General features: G+C 39.8%; 4 protein-coding genes across 4 annotated transcripts; 3 read left to right on the plus strand and 1 right to left on the minus strand.

Annotated features, from left to right (window-relative positions):
- Nucleotides 1-146: 146 nt before the first annotated feature.
- On the minus strand, nt 147-6,293 carry LOC115749568 (CBS domain-containing protein CBSCBSPB5-like). Its single transcript, XM_030686443.2, has 15 exons — nt 5,983-6,293; nt 5,636-5,818; nt 4,233-4,401; nt 4,006-4,138; nt 3,738-3,908; nt 3,582-3,660; nt 3,361-3,474; nt 3,141-3,207; nt 2,880-2,985; nt 2,732-2,790; nt 2,062-2,171; nt 1,824-1,954; nt 1,206-1,291; nt 1,025-1,114; nt 147-786 (listed from the first exon to the last, which is right to left on the minus strand). Exons 2-15 carry the CDS (start codon nt 5,770-5,772, stop codon nt 607-609), a joined length of 1,632 nt encoding a protein of 543 aa, XP_030542303.1. The 5' UTR covers nt 5,773-5,818; nt 5,983-6,293; the 3' UTR covers nt 147-606.
- Nucleotides 6,294-11,645: 5,352 nt separating this feature from the next.
- LOC115749554 lies at nt 11,646-12,338 on the plus strand. Its single transcript, XM_030686418.2, has one exon. It carries the CDS (start codon nt 11,977-11,979, stop codon nt 12,184-12,186), a length of 210 nt encoding a protein of 69 aa, XP_030542278.1. The 5' UTR covers nt 11,646-11,976; the 3' UTR covers nt 12,187-12,338.
- A 2,973-nt stretch (nt 12,339-15,311) lies between these two features.
- LOC115749550 (truncated transcription factor CAULIFLOWER A-like) lies at nt 15,312-18,220 on the plus strand. Its single transcript, XM_030686415.2, has 8 exons — nt 15,312-15,652; nt 15,799-15,880; nt 16,315-16,376; nt 16,477-16,576; nt 16,918-16,959; nt 17,445-17,486; nt 17,595-17,671; nt 17,916-18,220. Exons 1-8 carry the CDS (start codon nt 15,312-15,314, stop codon nt 17,998-18,000), a joined length of 831 nt encoding a protein of 276 aa, XP_030542275.2. The 3' UTR covers nt 18,001-18,220.
- A 2,780-nt stretch (nt 18,221-21,000) lies between these two features.
- On the plus strand, nt 21,001-23,954 carry LOC115749558 (gamma carbonic anhydrase-like 2, mitochondrial). Its single transcript, XM_030686427.2, has 2 exons — nt 21,001-21,451; nt 23,398-23,954. Exons 1-2 carry the CDS (start codon nt 21,085-21,087, stop codon nt 23,772-23,774), a joined length of 744 nt encoding a protein of 247 aa, XP_030542287.1. The 5' UTR covers nt 21,001-21,084; the 3' UTR covers nt 23,775-23,954.
- The last annotated feature ends 2,652 nt before the right edge of the window (nt 23,955-26,606 follow it).

Consider the following 26,606-nt stretch of genomic DNA (forward strand, 5'->3'; position numbering starts at 1 on the left):
GGTCTTTCTTTCTTCCCTTTGCCTTTATCCACACATTAAAACACATGATCATCGCAAGATGGGATTGGATTAGTCTTACTGATGGTATCCTTAGCCCGGCACAGGTTGCACGGTCATTAATTCTCGTGGTTTGTCAAATATAAAGATGATAGACAAAGCAGTGTTAAATATCCAATGTCCCCAAAATTCTTGCAGGGTATAGTCAAATTGATTGCAAACAAAGCAAAGATTGTTTACACAGTCCTGTGGCAGTCACCCACCAGGGCCACCACACCACATACAATACTGCCTAAACCCAAGAAGCAAAAAATCAATTACTATTCATTTTCGAACCAGCAGGCCTCCATTTTTTTTCTACTGACACAAAATATCGACCAGCCAAACCATTCCTGGAGTTCAGGAACTGCAAAACCTGGGGAAACAAATGTGTCATAGCACAACCTTACAACTACAGCAAGTGCCAAGAACTTTTCTTCCCCTTCTGCTTAGAGTCCCCGGAGTATATATGATTAAGAGCTATAATACCGCCCAAGAATTAATGTCGGGATTTCGCCTTTCGTTTGCCACTTCCGCAGGTTCCTTGCAATTGGGAATCTATGTAGAAATTTAGTTACCAGCTCTTTTCAAGTATGCCAACACTCCCAACCCAGCAACAAGAGCAGCCCCAGCTGCAACGGCACTGTATGCAGAAGCCCAAGCATCTGCTTGAGCGTAAGCCATGTCACCACCACTCGCACCTCTACTTCGCTTGGCTGTTCCCGAATAATCTAGATGCAATCTTAAACCCTACAACAGGACAGAATAAACGATCAAACTCTATGGTGCCCTAATTTGAATAACCATCTGATCAGACTATGACAAGTGTTCCACCAAAAGATGTTAGTTAAATGGCATATATATAGGAAGAGAGAGAGGATTGCCATTAATGAGTGAAGACAGTTTGCAGAGTGTTCTGGTGCTCCAGATAAAATGGTCGATCGATAATTTTTTAGAGTAGAAGGAACTGATATGCAAAGCAGCTGACCTTCCAACCAGCTGACCTTGCATGGTCAACTGCAGCCACGAGATCACCGTCTGATGCAAGGACGACCTTATCATGGTCTTCATCTTCATACTGCCAATGGGCCATGAATTAGCAAAAAATGACACAGAAATTAAAGGTAGAGATGACATGGAAATCGGCAAAATTGCCACACTGGACATACCAGAATCTGAGGTAGATTGTTTCTGTCAATGTCCTCACCTACTCTTTGGACAATTGATGTTATAACATCTGTCATGCTTTGAGTATCTGATCTCAAACAACAACATGAAACAAAGGGAAAAGTCAATTGAACACAGCCCAAAGTCTTAATATCGGGAGAAAAGTTTTGCATTAGAACGTTCATCACTGATGGAAATTAGTAAATCCTGGAAGTATGCATCCTCTTGAATGTCTCAAGTGTATAAAGACTCCCAAAAGTCAGTACTCACAATTTCATAAAAGTCCGCAATAGTAACTAGAGCTATCTGACTGAAGACAATACTTAAGACAACAGTGAAAAGCATTTCTCCTAAAATGACATAAATATGCTGCATTAAACTTTTTGTTGAAGAAAAAATCAGGCAGCTCAATGTCATCAGGGATTTTCCCATATACACCAGGACTATCACTTCAAAATAATTTATGATGGTTAAAATTTCACGGCGTGTACTTCGTCTAAACCAATAGGACGCACCATCATATGGATTAATGGCAAATACACCACATTAATGAAAAAGAAGGCAAAATCGCAGTAATTTCTTACGAAAGCTAAGTTCATAAGCAAGATGGAAGAATTTACCACAAGAAAATCTATGCATCCGCCCCTTCTTATCTTCAATCTTGAAGGCAAATGAATTTGGTTGGCTTGATGAATAGGATAATGATCTCCCAGCATCTCCTCCATCGGAAGTTAACTTCATGGAACCTTCACTGAGAAGTCACTAGGTGGGGTAAGTAAACAACAGTTGCAAAAGCAGGCCATAGAAACTTCCCCGTGAAAAAGAATCTCGTCATGAAAATCGGGCCTATCATATTACCTTCTAGTTTCTTCATCATCATCTGTTGGACTAGCAGCCATAGCAGTATCCCAAAATTTCTGCATCATTGTGCTTGCGGCCTCATTATTGATTCCAGCAGAGCTTCCAACCTAGTCAAGAAGACAAAAGCTTTAAAATTTGAAAGACTAGTAAGTAGTAAACAGAAAGTGGAATAAGCCTTGTGAAAGATCTTAGCAAAAGGAAAAGGACACATCAAAGAGAAGGGGCCATTTTCTCAGGATTCTTCAGTCTGATTCCAACACAAAACAAATGACCAATTAAAAGCCCCAACACTGTACATGATGCTTATCAGGGAGTACAAATTCTAACCAATGAAGTTCTACAGAATAGCAACCCACTGAAAGAGAAATCCTAAAGCCGAGAAGTTGCAGTAGATAAAAGTAATATGGCATACTGCAACCTGATTACCAGTGCATTGCAGGCCCAAGCAACATCAAGAGGTACATTAAAGCCATGAAAAACCATCAAATATCAAGCTGTTCTACTTCTCAATGAAACTTAAAAGCAACACAAATAAACTTGACAACCTATGAAAATGTATTTGCTTTTCGAAGATCGTAAGGGAAGAAAAAGTTATTATTCATCTAACCCGAGCAAGGCTTGATGCAAAAGGCAAGAAGCGAACACCCTAGCTAGAAATTCAACTCACAGTGGCAACAGCAGCATGAGTTATGTGAATGACATCCACCACGGCGACAATATTTCCATCTGTTCCAATCAATCATTTTCATTAGAAATTATGACTTATCCACCTAAACCGACAAGCAACTGCTGACTCCTAATTCAATGTCACTCACCTCTGTCTACCACTGGAAGGTGTAAAAATTTTCCATCGTGCATGGTGTGCAAAGCATCAACAATAGGAGTGTCAACCGATGCGCATTCCGGATTTGGAGTCATGACCTGCAATAAAAAAGGTATACTATAACAGCAGTTAAGCACATATGAGTCCCAACACATATCAATTTACATCATAGAGAACAGGTCTCAAATAGATGACAAACTTAATTAGTCAAATCGTTTGAGAATGCACTCTCACATCTCAACAAAACAAATACCTTCTCCACAGGAGTGGAATCTGGAGGAAGACTTTGAGCTATTACTCGCATCAATATATCTTTTGAACTGAAAGAAACACAAAATTTATTCCCGTAAGAATCATCATTGTGTTGGAGATATTACAAGATAACTCTTCAATCGAACTGAAGCATAAGTTTGTAAAAGTCACTTTCTTTCTATTTCTTGGAAAAGAAAGAGTTTAAAACAAAACCAACTCACGTTAGAATTCCCCTTGGTTTATTTTCTACCGTCACAACCGCTGAGTTTAATCGGGATTCAACCATCTTTTTTGCTGCTTCTAAGACTGTATCTGTTGGTGAAACTGTTACCAATCTGAAAAATGCCAACATCCATTAGAAGAAGGTTAAGCCTTCAATACATCATAGTCCGATTAATGACAATGATATTCAATTGAAAATGCAAAAGGAGATATTACCTACTTTGAATTCTCAGAAATGATTGTGGACAGAGAGGGCCTAAACATTCGCTCCCGGAGGGTCTCAATGAATGTATTGGGGCCTGTGTTGTACACAATTTATTGAGACAACGCATGTAGGAAAGAAACAAAGACATCAGAAATAATATTCAGCACTAACCAGAGATGGATGTCCCCCAATTTTTTTCAACACCTTCCACAGCTGCAGCAATTGCTTTTCCCTTTTCAGCAGCTCTCTCCATACGAGCAATAGCATCGTATAAGCATTTGGCTATATCAAGTAAAGCAATGACTTCCCCATTCTCCACCACCGGCAAATGTCTAAACTTTCCTGCAGCCAGAATTATCAGGACCATAGCCTTATTTCAACATTTAAGGCAATAATAAAACTAAAGTAGATGGCATTTGCTCATTTGATTGTCGTTAACCTTGCACCATCTTCTGAAGTGCCTCAACTGCAAGGGTGTCAGAGAGAACGAATGTCGGGTTCCTAGTCATTACTTTAGAAACAGGTGTTTCCTCAAGATTCAACTCCCGCGCTATCACTCTTGTTGTTATATCCTTCAGCAAACAAAGGAAAATAAAAGCACTGTCAGTCTTAAATCAGGAACAGTGTTAAGCACAAGAATGAAGTCACTAGTTACAAACATCAAACCTTGTCGGTAAGAATACCACAGAGTAGTGCATTGGAATCAGTTAGCAGCAAAGCATCAACTCTGCGAGCCGCCATCCTGCGGCAAGCCTCAAAAAGACTTGTACTTTCAGGTACTGTTAGGGCCTTTGACAGCCTCAGTCTCTTCACAGTGCGCTCTCCAGTTAATCCCCTGGAACCAAACGAGATCAAATACAGTTCTAGGAAATCAAAATTTGGTTTTAGCCTCAAAATCTGTAGATATGGAGGAGAAAATTTTCCTCACTATAGCCACATTAAAATGGTGCAGACGCAGGCACAAACACGCTTGTGTACACGCTCAGATGAACATTCAGGAGTAGAGAACGAGAGAGACCTGACACACGCCTGATCCTATCCCAACAACCACACCACCACCAACAACTCCCCCACCCCACCCCCCCAAAAAAAAAAAAAAAAAAACCACTCACGCATACACAAAAACAAAGAAATCCCTTGCTCTGATATTCATACAAGAAAAACATATTATGCATCCTCTGAACAAACAAAACAGCACTTATCAACATTTGCTATTTTTGCATGCATGTATTGATGTGTAAAAACATAAGGCCAGGAAATGATGTATCTAATGATTGGGAGAAAATAGGCAAAAGTAAAAAGAATAGTAATAATAATGCCCCTTGAGTCAAAGGACCTTCCACATCAATTGATTAGGCAAGAACCACGACTAAAGTTACCAAAAAGCTACGTCATTTAGGAGCAAACTCTGACAGAAATAGAACTTTAAAGGGAATTATTTTGATTCAACCATCTCTCTTTCGACTTGATTAGTTGAAATTTTTCAATGCAGAAAGACCTCCACACCTGGAAAGCCTTCTCCTTGCCTTTTCAATTTGGCTGCAGAGACATATTATCGGCTCTTTGCTGTCTTAAGCGAAACAGAAAAAAGTGATCCTGTATAAAGGATCGTCCAAAATTCCAGGAGAAGGTGGGGCTGCACTTTCTTTTTCTTATAGGAAATAGAAACTTGAGAACAAACTGGAAAATTGACAAAATTGCGGCATAAACTAGCACAGAAGTTTGCGACCATGAGGATTATGTAGCTCAAGTATTTCTATACCGCAATTACTGAAGGTAGATATCCCCAACTTAAAAAGTACGGACCGAAACTGAAACAATCACAAATTTAACTTTCTCAACCATCGGTTTTGGGGGATGAGACAGCAACAGAACCACAAGGAAGAAATGTCTTTGAGTCCGGATTTTCAGACCAATGAATTTTCAACGTGAATTCATAGTATTATCAAACCGTATGCTGGCGTACACAAGAACCGAATCTCAACTGTATTATAAGGTGACCGTGCATAAAACACAAGAAAAACTAAGCCGCAAAAAGGAAAAATCAAAGGAAGGATGATGGAAAGTACATGGAACGAGAAGATGAAAGAGATTTCCGAGAGGCGTCGAATCCTCCTCCTCCTCCATTTTCGGAAGCTTTCTTCTTCCCCTTTGACGAGTTCGACAGCGATAAGCTTCTCCTCGATGAACCGCTTTGACTAGCCATCTCCACCGATTATCCACACCAATCCTCCTCCTCCTCCAGAAAGTTCCTGCAAGAAAGCACGGTCAATCTCCACAAGACAACAAAATCATAGAAACTAACACGTAAATTCTGCAAACATCTGCTGTTTTTTTTCCAAGGCCACTCCGCAAATTCGACAAAATAAATTCAAATTGAATAATTAGAATCAAAAAATAGGGGGAGAAAACGCACCGAGGAAACGATATCAGTTCCTCCGGCAACAAAAATCGATTGAACCGAAGATTAAAATCTCAAACCCAATCAACTATGAATGCGAGCGAGGCATGAAGCTCAATCGCCCAGAAAAGGGAAGAAAAAAAAAAAAACGACACTACCGCCGCCCGTCTCCCGCTCGCGAGAATGAGGGAAGAGGGAACTCAGTTTCCCAGAGGAGACCGGAATTGGTGAGGAATTAGAATTTTCCCGGAAAAGTTTCGGAACGATAATTCCGATCCAAACTTTTGATTTCCCGGGAAAATGAGCGACCGGAGAGAAGCGGAGGCCTGAAGAAGGAATGCGTAGGGACAATGAAATTCGATTCTTTTGGAAGAGAGCCAATGAGGAACGGACACGTCACAGATTTTTTTGTTACTAGACAAAGCTCCTCCAACAGTAATGGGGGGATTTCGCTGGCCAAAGAAAAACAAAAAGCGCAAAAACGCTGCGGCGATTTCCGAGCTTCGAGGATTGTGAGGTCCTTAAACGCGCTTCAAATTTCGGTTGAACAACCAGGTTGATTTTCTTTCCTTTTCGTTGGTTGAAATTTTTTCGACGACGTCTTTTTCTATAAAGAAGGAAAAAGATGGAGAGAGAGAGAGAAAGTACAAGGGCATTTTTTCAATTTTTACTTCTCCGAATGAATTTGATTTTACAAAAGGTTTGTTTTCACATGACATGCCTGCATGAAAAATTTTATTTGTACTAGAAATGAGCAAAAGGACAGGATTGAAACTGAAAATTAAGCCGAATCGACAAGTTCTGGGCGATTCCCAATTTCTGAAAATTTGAAACAGGTTGATATCGGTCTGAATTCTAGTTCCATGTGTGGACCCACTCACTCGGATTGGACCGATTTTATTTAGTTCTTATCATTCTAAATTTTCAAATTCCAAATTCTCATTCTTTTCTTACTCAAACTCAGCCACACATGCTCATCACTTGCTCCTCTCACTCTCACTTCTCTTAGTCACGCCATGCCTCTTGCTCAACGCCTCGTACTCATGTGTGCAACACTTACAGTCTTGCATGGAATTGGGGGGGGAAAAAAACATACGACCAATTCTTGGACTCGCTCGGAACCCGAATCGAGCTGGTCGATCATGATAGAATAATTAAATACTAAATCATGCTTTTATTTAAAAGCTTAAGCATTTAGAATAGTTCGCATTGGCTCCACAAAATCTCATATGATGTGAGAGCATGAGAACTTGAGTTCAAATCTTTCGGGTCTTATTTGGTTCCCCATAAGCGTGAGGCTGTTTTTAATTTTTAGGGTAAGAACCAACTCACCCTAAAATCGAACTAATATGATTGGAGTTTCAAGAGAATACGAGCTATATATTGATGTTACCTTGAAAAAAGACCCGTCTTAATAGAGTTGGTTTTGTGTAAAGCATATAAATACTCGAAAAATATGATGAATAAATTTTAAATGGATAGTCCGCCAATGATTAAAAATATTAAAAACAACATATATAAATATATTCAGATCACGCATGCTAACAAGATGAGGGCTGGAGTTGAAATTCTTCGCGCCGTCTCCGGATAGCTAAAATATGTCTAGTCTAGAACAATCCTTATCACGGGGAGAGAATTGAGAGTATAAGGGTATGTATGGTAACACTTCCTGGAAAGTGTTTTTATCCCGAAAATGTTCCCACAATACTTTCGGAATAGAAACGTGTATGGTTGAAAAATGTTCCAAAAGGGAACACTTTTGATGCCAAAAGAAGAAGAAAAAAAAAACTTGTTTCTGAGTTTTGGCACACTCTTTAGAAACAACTTGAGGGCGAGCTCGTGCAAGCCACCACCGCCCACCATCGTCGGCGAGGAGTTGAAGCGGCTGTCGCCGCTTGCCTCCCGCTGTCGACCGCCGGTTGAAGGTTGTAAATCCTTCCTTTTGATGAAAAAAGTATTTTTTTTTTGTACTTGCCAAACGCGTTTTTGTTCTCCAAAATCGTAGCCCGAAACAAAAACACAAAAAAAATGTTTCTATTCCAAATATGTTTCCAAGAACAAAAACGTTACCATACACAGTAAGGCTTTGATTATTTCATGAAAAAGGAATAATTAAAAATAAAAATAAAAATAATCGATTATATCGTTTGAAATAATTAGTCAATAAAAAGTATTTTCATTGTTGACAATACTTATATATAAATATTTTCATTTTTTTGTTCTAGAAATATTTTCGTTGAAGATCAATTTTTTTATCGGTTAATTTTTGCAAGTGATATAAATCATTATTTTTAGTAAAAAACCATTCATTTTTTGCGAAATAAATAGAGTCTTGTATTTTTTTTTTTTCGATTTCCTTTTTCCTTTTTCTTCGGCCGGCCCGGGCAAGGTGGAGTCTCGGGTCTTGCCGATCGGCAAGCTTCAAACCTCGTCAATGTTAGGATATGGCGCACAAACCACAAACGAAGTAAAGCGTAAAAACGATAAAAGAAAAATCGACACAAGATTTATATTGGTTCACCCTTAAACTAGGGTTCCATTTAGCATAAAATTTCACTATAATTAATACATCGCGCTTCTCACTACATCACTCAATTACAAGCGAAAAAGATTATATAAAATAGTAGTTATTCATGGGCCTAAGCCTAAACAACCAATGAAAAATATTGGCTCAAACTATGAAAATCCTCTCGCGGCTTGGGATTGTTGGAACCCACGTACCTTCCTGTCGATAGGGAGTATGAACCACACCCCAATAGTTAGATTTGTCGAGGCTCGGCCTCACTCGAGGTCGACGCTAGCTTTTCTCCTTCGGCCGGTCACCGGTCACGAGAAAAAGAAACAAATATATTTTGATTAAAAAAAGAAAGAAAAGAAAAGAATAAATAATTAAAAAATGAATGTGAAGAAGTGAAAGGAATAAATAGGAGGAAATTTTTTTTTTCTCTTTTCAAAAGAAGGAAAATATTTTCTCCACTTTTGAAGGAGTTTTTTCATAAGTAAAAAATATTTACTTTTATTCGCTTATATTCCGTGAATCAAACGTCGAAAAATTCAAAATAACTTTTTTCTGCGCAATACAATTGCAAGGTCTCGGGTGGCCTGCGCTAATTCAATTGCGCACGCGCAGGACTTGCGGCGTAAGAATATAGAATGCATTTTCTTCGAGCATTTCCAAATTTCTGGGTCGTCGTCGAATTAGAATTGGATCCGTCAAGTGACTTGATGGCCATCCAATTATTCTTTCCCTTGTAACAAGACCAACCGTATACCAAGTTCGCTGGATGCTGCACCCCGCAACGCGTGAAAAGAATTTTAAAAAAGGGTAAAATATTCCATATCTGAAGTTACACAACAATAGTAAAAAAATTCCTTTTGCATAAAGATTAGGAGCAACCCCATTCAGTTAATGAACAATTCGCGACTATGAACACGTTATCATAAATGGTCAACGTGTTCCTAAAGCTTGCTCAAACAGGGAGGATTATTTGTATCTAGCACGAAAGAGATTGATGCGGGAGCATCATATACGTTCTGAATTGATTCCATCGACAAGTCCTATCACTCCGTTGTTTATTCAGGCCAAAACCGATTTCAGTTATACTTTACTGCAATAGAAGAATAACAGAGATGCCGACTTGAGCCAAGTAATCGACTGAAGAGTTACCGATGCCTATCCTAGCCGACTAAGCTGGACTTCTCCAAGTTAACTTGTGATTTTGTTGCGGACCAATAACATAACCCACGGAGGACTTATTAAAGTCATTTCCTTGGTCATTTGAAGGCTTTCCATGAAGAATATATGCTGGTCCAACCTGGTGGACGAATTTGCAAGTCTCCAAGTCTTTAATGCTTTATAGCTTCTAGTTGTCATTTAATGTTGTTATAGTTACTAGGAGTTTACTTACCTTATGTTCCAAAGTCGATTAGTCCCCGTGTCTTTATTAGTTGGTTGATCCTCTCATCTTTATTATTCTACTATTTCCTATGTTCAAGTCTCTCCATATATAGAGGAAGGATTCTCCATTGTAAGACAGATCCTGCGTGAGTTGAATTGCAAACACTTTAGCATCTTTAAGCCTTGGTGGTGAGCCAAAGACCCTTTATCCTCGGTTGGTGGCATAGCCTTTGTACCGTAGTGACGAGCTTCTATCAATCCCGATCTTCTTCCTCAGTTGGTGTTGACTTTAGGCCTTGGTGGTGATCATTACGTTATATATCGTCGGCTGGTGATTCGTCATTTACGCCTTCGGTGTTGATCGTTCTATCCTTCATCCCGTATTGCTGGCTGGTGATATCTTCACGCCATGATATTGTTCGATTTCTACTGGTTCGTTACTTATCTCATACACTATCCCATACACTTAATCTCGCAATCCCCCATACACTTAATCTCGCAATCCCCCATACACAGCTCATACACTTCACCTAGTTCATATCGATTGCGACTCTGAATTCCTACCAGCGGAATTACCCGCCCACGCACGCTTAAGAGATGTTGTACTTAAGTCTCAGTGACTCGTGAGTACGCATGGCAATAACTACTATAGAACTATATGAAGAGTCAACAATAAAATTTATCTATAAAATTTGCAGAAATATTTGTATATCGAGATAACTTTCGTTGTAATTACAAAGCATAAATGCCAAAAATGAAGTCTAAAACGCATTACCCTTATATATAGGAATTTGAATCTTCAAATAACTATCCTTTTTTTTCTAATCTCTGTGTCTTTTCTTGTTTTGTTTGAACAATTTAGGCGAACATAGCACATACTTCCATTTTTAAAGGCAACAGAAAAAACAAAAGAAAGAGAGAGAGAGACGTGAATTTGAAAATTCATAGTGCAGCATCGTACATCACAAAACTTGTAGCGTGGTGACATACACTCTTATGCTTTGTTCGTTTCGCAAAAAATAATTTTTAAGATTTTTTTTTTATATTTTTCATTATTCGGTTTACGAAAAATAAACTAGCCAACCACTCACACGGGTGGCGCCGCTGGTTCGCGCACTCTTCCTCTCGCAAAAGGTCGAGTGTTCGAATCCCAAGGGTCTGCGGGGGTGACTTAACCGGTGGCACGTGTGTGGTGGCTAGCACGTGTTGCCCCTGGGGTTTACCCCTCGGTTGCCGGTGTGCGGGGGTTTCTGGGTCACAAAAAAAAAAAAATAATAAAATAAAAAATAAACTAACCAGGAAAAACATTTTTCGGCAATGAAAAAACTAACCTTTTTTTTTTTGGAATGGAAAAACCACCTTCAAAAGTGGGAAAATTGATTTCCTCTTTTTCTCGATCCGGTGAGGCCACGCTCAAGCTCGTCCGTGCCGGCGACCAGCAGAAAAAGAAAGAACATAAAAAAAAAAAACTGAAAAATTCGAAAGTAAAATTTTTAATAAATTATAAAAAAAATTATACGTAAGCAATTTTCTACCAAACCTCGACATATAAAATCAAATGAAGGAAAATAATTTCAGTTCATGTTTACGTTTTAGCCTAACCGTGGAAAATATTATCATTTATGATTTCCCAAAAGATATTTTTTAAATATATATATATTTTTTAAACGAATGGAGCGTTATGTTCCTGGAAGATCGAATACATACGCTGCCCTCGATTTCAATTGAATCATTGATGAGCTCCAGAATTCGTGAAAGAAGAAAAGAAAACAAGTTTTTTCTCCGACCTCCATGTCCATTGGGCTGACAGTCTGAGCCCAATACAGTTGTTGTCCAATTGCCACGGGTCGTTACCAAGCAGCTAATGCGTTCCCTGATCGTGGTGGGTGCGACTCTAGGAAATCGGGACCGTCGAAGATGCAAAAGCGACACGTTTGTTCCGGCAGCCAGCAGCTGTCCCTCCCGATAAGCCTCCACATCTCCCCACATCCCTCCATGCACTTCAAAATTCAAAAACAAGTCACCTTCCACTTCTATTTGTCTCCTCACTTCGCCCTCCAATACCCCAGAGAAGTCAGGCACAGGGACATAAACATTCTAGAGTTTCAGTGATGGGGGATTGGGGACCGGTGATTATAGCGGTGGTGCTGTTCATACTACTCAGCCCAGGGCTCCTGTTCCAGATCCCGGGACGCCACCGGGTGGTCGAGTTCGGCAACATGCAGACCAGCGGCGCCTCCATCATCGTCCACGCAGTCTTCTTCTTCGCCCTTATCACCGTCTTCCTTGTTGTCATCGGCGTCCACATCTACACCGGCTAAGTGCTGCTAGCTATAGTGATCCGACGTTCTCTTCTCTTATTATTTGGACAGAAGGGTATTGGTATTTGGTTTGCGGTTCACGTTTCCCTTTCTCATTATCCTCCGTCACTGTCTGTACCATTAGTATATACGGGTTCCTTGTCTTATTGTCAGTGCTATTGGTTTTGTCATCTCTTGCCGACTACAACAGTGTCCTTTTTTCGCGATCGAGAGAGAGAGAGAGAGAGCGAGCGAGCTCTCATCATTAACGAGTTTGTTGCTTTTAAGATATATGTTTATGCTGCTCACGGGAACTTAATTGTCTGCGCATCGCAAGCAGGCTCTGAAGAAGACGAGGAATCGAAAGGAATCGAATGACCTCTCTTGGGTTGGCCCTGGCCATGTGTACGCTGATCGACTTTGTTAGTGCAACGGGTACACTGCTAGTGCTCTGAAGGAGCCGGGGGTGTCAAGAAAGCACGCACATGTAACTGGTCATTCCAGAACTGTTGCAGACCTGGATGATTATATTACTCCACTCTTTCCTAAACAAAGCAAATCGACCCATCGTGCTAAACTTAAGCATCTTCATCTATTATTCAAAGACATACATGTCGAGATAATGATCCGGGTGGTTAGGTTCAAGCACATGCATTAGTACCTGATTATGGCATCTCCTACTGCCAAGTTGACAAACGAGGGCTTATTTTGCGCAGGGGAATGATGTCGCCCGCCCTGCCAGAAAAACGTAATATCACGCGAGTATGAACGAATCAAATGAAATCATCTAGGGTTTGCTTCGAGTCCCGATGGGAAGATGTCAAGTTCTCGAATGTGACGTTAGATCAATTAGAGAGGAAAGTAGAGTAATGGGCCTGCTGCTTGCTTGCTAAATGCTAACAATGGTAGGACTGACAGTAGAGAATACAAAAAAGCTCAGGTCTGTCGATGGAGAAGTGTGTTGACATCGATTGGATTGACCGACCTGACAAAAGACGAGGAGAGAGGCCCAACGCCAACAGGACACAAAGTCGCGTTCACCCTTTCTCCATACCTCGTTACGCGGCTGTTGTTTCCGTGTCCTCTGGGGGTGAAATCGTGGGGAACAAAAGCAAGACGATAATGACAAAGGCAATGTCCTTCTTTATCACGTAACAGGGATAGGCCAATCGACGGAAAGATAAAAGTGTGTATAGAACGAACAATTTTCTCCCTGACAAGAGCTTTGGCCCCACAGCCACAAGGACGACATGTCGATACCCGTGCTTTGATTCCGCAGAAAGTGGCGTTGCTTTCCCACGAGCCACCTGAATTTTCCTGGGCGAAGAGATCCAACGTGTCGATCGCTCCTTGCCTACATGTCAACTCCCACAAAGAAAGAGGGGAAGTCGGTACAGGAGAATGTATATGGAAAGCATCGTTTCATGATGTCGGCTCTAGCATGACGGACGAAAGAGGATGATTTAATCAATCTGGGCAAATGACGTCTCCACAAGGGATTGATCGTGCTCGGTTTAGAGAGATGAAAATGAAACCAACTTGCTTGCCATTGTCCGGAAAAGATTGTACATGCTCGAGTGGCTATAAGTGTCCGATACGTGTTCTAAGTGCGGACCGGATATATATCAACAATACCATGAAGTTTTTTATCGAGGATTTGTTCTTGTGTTCGCAACCTATAAGAAATACATAATTTGTTCTCAACTTAGTTGTGTGATCAAAAGATGGTTTTAGAAGAACATATCTTGACATTTCGGATAATAAATGAGAATTTTACCCAAAAATATATTGGAGTGTGGTCCATACTTCACATCGACAGGAAGGTACGGAGATCGCACTCCACGATAAGTGGACGATAGTTCAAGAGGCGGCCTCCACAGAGTTTTTATAGTTTGGGTTTAATTGTATTGGTGATTTGTGTTTGCGCTCATGAATAGCTCTTGAGTGACCTAAGACTTTCTCGATCCTTAGGGTTTTCTTATGCTGTCTATATATAAATACTTTCTCTTGTAATTAAAAGTAGTAATTGAAATGTAAGAGTAGAATCCTCTGATATAACCTTAGTTGAAGGATGAATGAGAATAAATCTTGTATCTCGATTTTTCTTTTTCGCATTTTCTTTTTTTCTTGTATTTCGATTTCTCTTTCTTGCATTTACTTTTTATTCATTGTGTTTGTCCACATAATTGTAACAGAATGCTGCTTTGTAAACTCTCTCACTACATGTGGCACTACATAAGTGATATAAAACATTCAGAATACTTAAGGATCCAGTACCTGTCCCGAACACATCCGAGGCATACTTAATCCTTCGTCTTTGGCATTTTGAACTCGAAGCGAGAACATCATCGCTCCCTTGTTTACTCTAGCATTGTTAGGAACACCGCCAAGTCCTCGGACCTTTGGCGGATGGTTGGCTTACATCACAGTCGTATCAGGTCATGCAGAAGGGAGTTCGATGTCCGAGGCAAGAGCCCCATTAACAAAGTGGCGGGTCAGCATGTGTGCTCAAAAAGCGGGATTAAACCTAGTGGGGAGACTCATTTCACCCTTCTATTCAACTCGAACATGATGGTTTTCAAGAACCTTTTGATTTTTGCTCCCAGAGTGAGGGTCACCTCAACCCACACGCGCCGGCCTTTCATGGGTTTTCCTAGAATCTCCCTCCTGGAGCAAAGCTTGACGTGTCGACTTGGGAGAAGAGGCAACATTTAAGGAATTTAAAATATGGTCGCATCAAACATGTTTAACTCCACAATCTCTTCTCGCAACAACATAAAATCTTTCGGTTGTTACTCGAAGAGTAATTCGTTTGTCATGTCTTGATAATTACATAATCACCATTATTTGAAAGATGATACCAATACCATTACGAGAACACTTGAACATCACCTGACTCGAAGTGTAATAACAACCTTCAAAGAGCAGATCTGAGGTTCTAAGGGTAGGGAAGACAAAATTGGTGTGTGAACCAAAGTTGAAGAGAATATTGGTTGCTTGGGACGATGTCGTGGGGTATTATTGTCCAAATCAAATCTAATGAAAAAGAGACGAACTAAAGATATTGTTGGCGTCGTGACCTGCGTCATAAGCGTCATTTGCGCCATCAAACGGACCAATCTCCTATTGCTTTCATGCATATTCATATGTGCAGTATAAATTTAAGCTCATTCTTACCATATTCACCTGCTCGCATAGCCACACTCTCTTTTCTCCCAATTAGTTTCCATCCCACAATACCATATCCAAAGCAAGAAAGATATCGAGTCTCATCTGATCGAAAACCAAGTTCCCAGTCCAAAAAAATGGGGAGAGGGAAAGTAGTACTGAAGAGAATAGAGAAGGCATCGAGCAGGCAAGTGACATTCTCCAAGAGGCGGAACGGGCTTCTCAAGAAGGCTTTCGAGCTCTCCATCCTCTGCGACGCCGAGATTGCGCTCCTCGTCTTTTCTTCTTCTGGAAAATGTTACCAGTTCGCCAGCCACGAGTAATCACACTGCTATGACTGATCCATTTTGTTATCAGCTACCTTTTCTATTTTTCAGTTCGCACGTGCTTTCGTTCCTTCCATATATGCACGTGTACGGTTTTGTATGAGAATTGTTTTGCTACATTGATGGGGCGAATTCGCAGCATGGATAGGACTATTGTCAAGTACCGAGACGAATTAGGACTCCCGCAATCTTCACACAACCGGGGAGGCCAAAGCAATGAGGTGATTGAGATCTATCCTCTATTCTGTCTTAATATGTAACTCAATTTGTTGCCATGTAATCTAAATCTCTACTCACTCTCCTTTTGGACTCTCTATAATCAAGTTCAGCAAAGTAGAAATCTTGTAATACGTTCTACTTCATCCTATTACACTATGGTCATCTCTCAAGAAAAAGAATTGAAATAGATGTTTCGTTATCACCTTATTATAATCTGCAAGGTCAACGCTTTGCTGCTAAGCGATTAAAGTACATCTTGGCCTACAGTTCTTAATTAATCGAGCTAGTTGAGATTAACTATCACTTGATATTCAGCCAGTGGAAGGAGATTAATTCGCAAGGTACAGCAACATGAACTCTAAAAATCCTTTGTAGCGATACTTTGTTACTGTATTAGGGGGACATACTTATAAGTCCGTTGATGCAATATCTACAGTTCTGGAGGGCTGAAATTCACGAGTTGACAAGAGGGATTGAAACTATGGAAGCACAAATCAAGTAGGTGGAAGCGAGCTCTTTTTTGGCTGAATGAGAAAGCTTAAAAGTTTGCAAAGGATCGCGATTGACCAAATAAGATGCGTACTGCTCATGTATGCAGGCACCTGTCCGGAGAAGATCTTTCAACGTTGGGCATGAAAGAGCTGAGACAACTCGAGCGACAGCTGAAGACCAGTGTCGAACGCGTTTACTCCAAGAAGGTGGATGTTACTGATTAATTGATTCTTGACTTTGATGCAGACTAAAATCTCAAGAATGCTCCTTACCAAAAAAAAAAAATCTCAAGAATGCATATATTAGCTCTGTGATGAAGTGAGCGCAATCTACTCATTTATACAAGTATTTTCTCGAGGTGTTATTTTCCTTTCCCTCTTAAGGCTTAGTCGAAAGGAGTATCCTGGCGCAAGTACTAGTTAGTCTTAACAATATGGATCTTTCTCAGACTCTGGAACAGATGACTTAAGACATGTACAGACACAGTATATATTCACTAACTTCATTACTGCCCTATTCTGACTGAGCAAACGGTTGCATTTGACAGAGGCGCATCGTTTCAGAGCATGTAAACCAGCTGAAAAGGAACGTAAGTTCCCTCTATCCAGACTCCCTATTGAGCGTGGTTTCACTTTGAGGGTCGATGCAACATCTAGGATACACTTCACTAAAGTCTTCTAGTTGAATCATACACACATTATCCAAAGCCGGTATCTTGCACTGCATTTTATCATTACGATTTACGTGAAACAGAAAGCCTCATACTCTGAAAGGCAAACATTTACTAATTATCAGCAATTCAAGAACATACATGTTGAGACGAATCTGCATATTACTGCACGTTGATGCTCGACCTTTTGGTCTTTGGATAGGATTTAAGATGCATAGATTACGGCATAGGGCATATGTTGTAGAGGCCTATCATATCGTTAAAGATTTTTCCAAAGTTCATCAGAACGCACGTTCCACAATCTATATTGTTGCTAATAGCAGAGGACGATGCTATATAAAAGTCGAGGACATGCAATTAGGACTTTGTGTATAAGCAATATAACGGTCGCTTGATTTCTCCAGCTCAGGGTCCTGCAAGAGGAAAACACTAGTCTCCTGAAAACAGTAAGATCTTTATTGTACTCTATATACATACCTTTGGAGATGCATAGCTTGGCAATTATCAATTACTGCACTAATCATGATTGGCATATAATTTTCCATCATTCCAAGGTCAAGTACCACGAGATGCGCGAGGTCAATATTAGGCCTGGAGTTTTCGTAGATATTTCTTGTAACTCCTACCAAAGGTACGTCATCTTCATACATCACGAAAATCGGTCTTCCTAAATGGGCGTATTTTGATAATCCGATACCCCTAGACATCTCATAGAATGGTTCGCATTTCTCAATGATTCTGCAAATTTCTACATCTAAAAGCTAACAGAAGCTAAAAATGCTCACTTCGAAGTGATAGTTTTCCGCGCCTATGCTTGCTTTTGAACCAGGAAAGAGTAATCCATTGAATATGTGTCAAGTTGCAGGGTTCCTCAGGATGGATCCTCCTACAATGCAAATGGCAGACCCTGAAGTATTGGTGAGGTGGGTGGATGTTAAAGCAGGCGGTGGCTTTTCCTGATGACATAGGGTTGAGAAGGTGTATCAAAGCTAGGACTGCTTTTCGTTCATATGCTATGTATGTGCGTGAGAAATGTAACATGAGCTCAGCAGAATTCCAGAAATGGAAGCAATACCTGTATTTGTGCATAAGATTAATAGCTTGGGGATGAATTGTGAGATATGAACTTCGTGTCTCCTGAGTTATGGATGATCCTAATATTTGAACTTTCTCTCGGTGATTTTGCAGAGGCAAATAAATTCATTTTATTGTTTAACTCCTCTGGAGTTACTTGTTCATTATAACTAGAGCCGTCAATATGGGTCAATGACACTCATATTTTATAGAAATGGGTTATATATGGGTTCTAAGTTTTTAAGGTCAGAATGAAAATGGGTTGAAAAAAATTTAAGTTAAATCAGATGAGTCAAAAATATGTCACACACTTAAACTCATTTTCGACCCATATTGGACCTATTTTCGACTCATGAGGGCAGTTCCCACAAGTTGCAATGGGCCCAGGGCCTCAAAGGCTCAACTTGGTTATTATTTGTTTTTAATTTTCTATTTATAAGTAAATGAAAGAAATCATAAAAAAAATATATAATTAAAAAATATAAAAACTGTTGGCCAACTGCTCGCTGCCGCCGACCTCCGTTCGTCGTTGGTCGCCACCATCCACCGATCGTCGGAGAAAAATGAAACAAAAAATAAAATAAAAATACTTTTAAAAAATTAAAACATTTGAAAAAAATAAAAAAAGGAAAAAATTTCACTAGATTTTTTGTTGCATGAAAGTATTTTAGCAATATTATTTTTTATTTTATTTACTAACTTTTTATTATTTAATTTTCTTTTTTTATTTGATGTGAAGTTTTTATCTAGTAACATTGGAGAACTTAAAATAGATTAAATGAGTCATATAGGTTTTTTTAGAATATTAGTGTGATATGGTAATATAGGTCAAAACGGGTCGGGTTGGGCATAGGTCTGTTGCGGGTTGGGTCGGGTTGGGTGTGGGTTATTGAATATGGGTAAAATGAGTTGGACAGGTCAATATGGGTCGGACCATATTCGATCCGACTCGACTCACTCATTTAACACCTCTAATTACAACACTTTTCTGAAATACCAAATTTTTTTCTCATGATTTGCATCTTGACTATTTTTGTGCCAACCAACTAACTTTAATTTGTATAGTCTACAATGTAATCACATGCTTAAATTAAAGTGATTTATCAATTTTTGTTAGATTAAATTATCAATTAATTTTGGGTTATTAATACGATAGTCGCTTTCCAAAGATAATTGTTTTTTTTTATTTTCAATATTTCCAATTGAGGATCAATTTTTATCTACCTAGATTAGCAACTTCTTACATTTACTAACAAATCGAGAGATTATCTGACATAAATTAGTGTGTCTCACCAATCTTCTCTCCATTAAATTACCTTCTATAGTGGGGTTACCAACTTTCATTTAAATTATCTAATTTTTTTTTTTATTTGTTCGCTTTTCTTACCCTTTAACTCTTTGGGATTTACTTGTTCATTACAACACTTTTCTGAAACACCAACTTTTGATTAATGATTTGCATCTTGACTATTTTTATGCCAACTAACCGACTTTAATTTGTATAGTCTACAATGTAATCACATGCCTAAATTAAAGCGATTTATTTTTTTTTTTCCGATTTGTCCACTTTTCTTACCCTTTTACAAAATAACTTTTCAGCAGAATACTTGATGTATTGGACATAATGGAGCTTTTGGTTTGCTTAGCGCATCAAGGTTCTTCAAATCCTTTCTAGCAATTTATTTAAAAGCTTTGATTTTTAAGTATTAAATTCTTGCTCGCACACCTGCATAAAAATTAAATGTGGAAGACATGCTTCATCGTAGAGGATGATGAAAAATAGGATTTGAAGATAACAATCTTACTTGTATACTCCTAATGTCATCTAACAAAACTACAGAAAGGAACTGTGTGAACATGTTGTAAATTAGTCATTTAATTCAAGTTGAACAAGATGTTACATGAAACACCTCAATTTCTTCACTAGCTTCAATTGCAAGTGTCTCATGTTCTTTGATTCTTTATTGAGATTTCTTTTCTCGAGCAATGCACATATTGTTTCGCTGCAAGCAAAGTTGGTTAAGAATTTGTCGTAGCGGTTTGAGAGTAGCAATAACGATCAAACATGATTACATGTCTAAAACTCTTAGCTTGAATCAATATTAACCGCTCAGATTATTTACAATACTTTTCTTAACAAACAAGCCATAGGCTCAGTTAATTATGTCAAGAACCCACATGGAGCAAAAAGTTTGCAAGCAACATCCTAATAGTAATGTGGTACAATAATTCCATCACAGTGAAACGGCCAATTATATGATTGGCTAGTCAATTATGATTCCCAGCTCTAACCAAAGGAGTATCCTATGCAATGCCAGGGGCAAAGAAGGGTGTGTTAATTTCTATAAACGTGATTATTATCTATTTGTGGAGAGATTGTCGAACGAGTTGCTTGTATCAATCTACTAGTTGGCATTAAAGATGAAAAGATTTGAACTCTGAAACACGGGTTTATTTGAACAGCCTCTCCGTGCAATCAACTTTTGAAACTCGACTCGATTCATGCTTGATCGAGTATTTAACTTTCATGCTTAACTCTAGAAAATTGAAATGCTCGAAATCGGTTTCGTTTTATTACAATCATCTAATAAATAAACTCGAGTTTAATAAACTCCAGTACCTTGTGATTTAAGGATGTTTGTCTGTCTACTCTAGCAACTATTGAGTATAATTAAAAAAAAAAAAAGGGAAAAAAAATAGTTGAGGGTTGATGAGCTCCAGCTAAACTCGAAATGAGACGAATCAATCTCGAATAATCATCGAGTCAAGCTCGACTTAAACACAACGAGATTCCATTTTGTTTGGATCTACCATTGTGGGCCCAACAAGAGCCCACAACAGTGAGCCCAAGAGATCCAAAAGCCCAAATCCAATTTCCTTCTCTCTCTCTCGCACTCCATCAGAAGCCGAGTCTCGCTTCTCTCTCCAGGACACAGTCCAACACACTCCTCTCTCTCTCTCTCGATCGGAATGGCCAGTTTAGCTCGCATTTCCAGAAGAGCCCTAGCCACCGCGATTTCCAATCACAGCCACCGCGTTCTCCACCGCGGATTCGCCGCCGAGCCGTCGAAAACGATCGCGCCGTCGCCGGATCGAGTGAAATGGGACTACAGAGGCCAGAGGAAGATAATTCCGCTGGGACAGTGGCTCCCCAAGGTCGCCGTCGACGCTTACGTAGCTCCGAACGTCGTCCTCGCGGGTCAAGTCACGGTCTACGACGGAGCGTCCGTCTGGAGCGGGTCGGTCCTCCGGGGCGACCTCAACAAGATCACCGTCGGATTCTGCGCCAATGTCCAGGAGAGGTGTGTCATTCACGCCGCTTGGTCTTCTCCAACAGGTTAGGGTATTCCTTTTTGAGGATTTGTGAAGAGCGCGATGGTGATTTTGGGTGTGAGGGTTCTGGAATCGGTGTTATCTCTCTGTACTTTTTCAGCATTTCATTTTCTTTACTTGCTCCACTTGCTTGGCTTCACCTGGAAGAATGCGTGCGGAGAAATGTTCTTTAAGAAGTGCTTTAGGAAGTCATTAGCTATTGAAGAGGGAAATTGCTTGTCGAGGATACTAAGGGACCGTGAAGTTTGTTAGTATCTGCAGCTGAATTTATTCTACTTAGGATTGATGAAATTACTGGGGAGGCAATTGTCGCGAGTCGATTAACTTGTGATTTAGAGCTCACGAGGTGTGAATAATCTCATGTGTAGTTTCTTTGATAAGATGGACGTGTAACTTCTTAAATTATGCTGAAGTTAGTTTGATCAATAGCAAATGCTCATATTAGCCTGGGGCTAATTTTCCAGTTGATCCTGTAGGGAATTGTAATTGATGTGCTCGTATTTGGGGTTGATGGGTCACTGATCTTAATTGTTGATTTCTGCACTGTCTGAATTCGTTGGCCTTCGATGATCTTATTTGTTTATCAAAGCATTTGATCAGCACTGTGCAGTGTCATTAATTGTGCTGTTTAGATGTTGAAAAGAAATGCTGTGTGAAATCATGTCATAGTTTCTTCTTTCTTCTATTTATCCCTTTGATTTTTATTTTGCTGAATTGTCCTTTAATATATCGTGATGATACTCAGACAACTATTGTGTAATGTGAACTTTGAGGTGCAAAGGTTGATGTGGGTATTAGTATACCAATTTGGTGTTCATTGGGATTATTTCCCCATGGAAACTGGTTCACTGCATTTTATGTATTATGTGGTGGATATTTGGAGAGAGGAGAGAGACGATGTCCATTACGTTCTAGCATTCCGATCAATTTTTCTTTTTCTGGGAATAAAAAAGAATGCTAAAAGAAATGGAAGCTGAGGGCTGGTGTAAGCTAATCAGGGCAGAGCAGCGTGAAATCAGTGGCTCTGAAACACCTGTGGGTTTTCTGCAGGGTGCCCCAACTCCAGGCCCTCCACATTAAAAATATCGATGGCATCATAGTACGGGTTTTGTGCTCAATCAGTGATGTTGCTGGAGATTGGAGCCTTTTCAGGATCCTCTGAAAGCTTCATTTTCCTCTCCTCTCATTGTTCTTCTCTTCACAAACCCGCCTCCAAATGCCATTACATTTCCAATTCCTGTCTTAATTTTTTTTCCTGCTCCTCTGTCTGTGTGTCTTTCCATTCACTAACAGTTCATATATCTTTTTTTTAAAAAGATATATTCTACGGTCAAAATTCTTGCAACTAAATTAAGGAGTCTTGTGGTTTTCAAACGCTTAAGTGCTAGTTCTTCCCCAATAGATGAGTCTCCATAGTGAAGAGTTACGTTTTTTTCTATTTGTTCGAGTTTTTAATCTACATAATTTTCTTGTTTGCCTTGCAGTAGACTCTAAGGTGTGCGAATTGGTAAGTTCTGAACATATTTGTACTGAGCCATATCTTTAGGAGTCTTGATTCTAGATTGACATGCCATCCTTTTTCCATTCCCATTCCTATCCTTCCTCAAATACTGTTGTATGCATGCTTTACGGTTTCCTATTAGTCAAGCTTTTAGGTTAGAGCCTGTTGCTGAGATGACCTCAATTTCTAATGTTCCTGTTCATAGAACGAATAAGAGATGAAAGGTAATTAAGATATGATGTTTCAGCGAAGGTTGAGAATCTTCTAGAAAACGTTTTTGTCACGGTACATCGACAAAATGTAGTTTTGGCTCTACTATGCATCTACTAGCAGTTGTCTACTATATCAAGATTTAGTAACAATCCTGAAGGGACTGCAAAATTCTCCTCCTTGTTTGTGTTTCTGTGGTGTTAATTTATGTAACCAGCAACTTCTCTCGTTTCTGCCAGGTTTGCCAGCAGAGACAACTATTGAGAGGTTTGTGACCATTGGTGCATACAGCCTCTTGCGGTCATGCACAATTGAGCCTGAGTGCATTATTGGTCAGCACTCCATTCTAATGGAAGGTTCCTTGGTAGAGACCCACTCAATACTTGAAGCTGGGTCAGTGGTTCCCCCAGGAAGGAGAATTCCAACTGGTGAACTTTGGGCTGGAAATCCTGCAAGGTTTGTCAGGACTCTCACTCATGAAGAGACCTTAGAAATCCCTAAACTTGCTGTTGCAATTAACGATCTGAGTAACAACCACTCCTCGGAGTTTCTCCCTTATTCAACTGTGTATTTGGAGGTTGAGAAGTTCAAGAAATCCTTGGGAATTTCCATATAATATCCACTGTTAACTTCGAGTTGAATTTTATGTTGGGCATCCCATACAAGGAAATAAGCTGCTCCAAGACATGTAAAGCTTGCCTTTCGAGCTCCATGCAAATTCTATTCGCTTGTAACTGCTTCAGAAGATCGTTTGCAAACTCGTTCACCTGATGAGAGACTGCATGTGTTTTCGTGATTTCAAGTTTGTATGGGTTCATCATTTTTCTTCCTGGTATGTAGACCAACATTTTTGCCTTTGTTGGATGGTTCTTCTGCTCCCTTGCAAAGCAGATTTTAAGTTTAAACCCCATGAGTTTCTCTGTCAAGAGTTATCGCGTGTAATTTCTCCCAGTTTCTGGTCACGACTCAGAACTGACATCTTCAGATTATGGTGGGTTGGTGGAGATTCCCAAGTGCTAAAGCTAACTCTATTATTGCATTGGATTCTGGAAACCAATCAAGTTTCAGCTAACCCATTAGATTAGATTAGATATATGAGTATTTCGTGGAGGGCCTTCTCGAACAATCCATAAGTACTTGGTCTGTACGTGCTCCATGGTGGTTGTACCCAATCGAACTGTATTTTTTGTAAGCAAGAGCCATTTGGATTCCACCGCGAATATACGCTGTCTACTACTTCTCCCAAACTCTTTGGGACACCAGTCTTGACTTGTGAGTGGATATGGCACGGAGAGAGAGAAAAATTATATTGATTGAGAGGAAGGAAACTACAGAAGAAGATAAATTGAGGGAAGATGTCTAGAGCTTTGCTGATTTTTGGGAGCAAATCTCCGTCATCTTATTTCCTTTCGTTGGACAGAGTCCCTTTGAGCTGACCCCCTTTTTCTGCTGAAGAGGACGAAAGCGACTGCCAGAGTGTAAATAAACAATTAATGCCGTCTTCTTGTGGAAAGTCTTCGGACAACTAAATTCACGAATCGAAAATGCGGCACTGGTAAATTTTGTTTCATGGGTTACCTTGCAATTTTCAATTCCTTTTTCTTGACTTGATTGATTTCGTTCACTTTCCAACTACTCCCCTTGGCAGGCTCCTGGAATGCGATCCGACCTTTAGTGATTAACGGGCTCATTGCAAACTTAATAATAGCAGATCCTCATCAGAAAAAAGGGCCCCAAAAACAGCTAGATTACGACCAACATCTCAAACGTATGAGTTGATTTTGATCACCCTTTTAAGTAGTAAATTGATCTAGGTAACTCCGGCTATACTCTCGCTCTGCCAAGTGATTGTTGAGTTGACAATGTAGAGGGAATGTGTAGCGTCACGTGATTTTCACCTGAGACAAATCGAATTTGGTGGATCGAAGTAATTCGATTTGTCTTTTCCCCGGCACGAGAAATGTGTTGGGAGAAAGATCGATATGTTGAGTGGTTAGGAAGGATTAATTCGTCAAATAATCTGTGGGTGGGGAGAATGATAGTGAAGATTTGGTGAAGGAACCTTTTTGTGTGAGCTTGCTGCCCCACGTTATCGACCACTGAGGAGTTCCTCAAGACCTAACTATGGAAACTATTTTAATCCTCCTTTTCTTTGCTCAGGTCTTCCCAAAGAATGGAGCAACGATTTTGACGTCCCAACCATTCACAGTTCGTGCAGGCCGGTGGAGGTCTCTCTCTCTCTTATATATAAATCCTCCTCGCTTTCTGTTGTAGACATATATACTATTTCTAGACAGCTCAAAGTTTTTCATCATACTACCATGGCCATCAGAGATTTGTCAAAGAGACTCGCGGCGAACCACGTCTTCAGAGCATCAGTCGATCCCAGCGGTGTTGGTAAGTCGAGGTTTTTGACGATATTGGAATGGCTCAATCATATCAAATCTCCCAAGTGTTGAAATGGGTCCTTTAATCTGATTGAGCCGTGCCAATATCTTCGCTTGTGTTGCTTCTTTTCTGAAATCATCCATGTCAAGCATGCTTGTTTTCTTTTCGTGTTTCGTTCTCTTAAGGTTAAGGATGATTTCTAGTGATTTCTCTGATTCTTGTTATCGAGTTTGTTTCTACTGCAGTCGTCATAATGCGGAACCATCGTGTAAATTACAGTTAGAACAATTTTGATCAATCATGAAGCCATCTGGTTTATGAAACCGTAGCCACGTGGTCCTGGATATTGCAGATTGTGAGATTGGCAACATTGATCTTAGGAGGGTCGACAGTCAATGATTGATCGGAGAGGGTAACTGCTAAATCCCTTAGCACCATGCTTAATCTAAGCTCAGCATATGCATGTCGTGCATAGGAAAAAAAACATCATCGAAGGAAGGCAGATTTTAGCTCACAGAAGTACGAGACAACACAAATAAATTCGGGGAAGCAACTATATGAATGATTCTTTCTATCTTCCTTCACACAGCAGATTCTGAACCTATAAGAGTTAGCAGTGTGAAGCCTTCTTTTATCTCTTCGGAGGTCAATTTTGAAGACAAAAAACATGTGATCATGAAGATTTTATACTCAGAAGCTTTTACCAGAAAGTGGGTATAACGAACACAGATGGACAACGGGTGAAAAAGACTAACCTGAATGCACCGGACCAACTAAATATAGGAGGAATCATTGTGTTAACGCAATATAAGAGGTATAACAACATCTAGAGTTCGTTGTGTCCTCTCAGTTTTAACTAATGTGTCACTGCTTAGGATGACAAACCCATAATGTCCTACTTATCTTTCTTTTGTATCAGTTAAATCATATCCAAGTGATAAAAGTATTTGAGATATGGAGCTAACAGCGTAAACAAACAAGACTCCCAACTGGAGTCCTTGTCCAAGTATGATACGTATCGTCCTCGATGGAGAAAAAGAGTGATCACCACACCAAGAAA

This window comes from Rhodamnia argentea, chromosome 7 (genome assembly GCF_020921035.1).
Source record: "Rhodamnia argentea isolate NSW1041297 chromosome 7, ASM2092103v1, whole genome shotgun sequence".
NCBI classification, from domain to species: domain Eukaryota; kingdom Viridiplantae; phylum Streptophyta; class Magnoliopsida; order Myrtales; family Myrtaceae; genus Rhodamnia; species Rhodamnia argentea.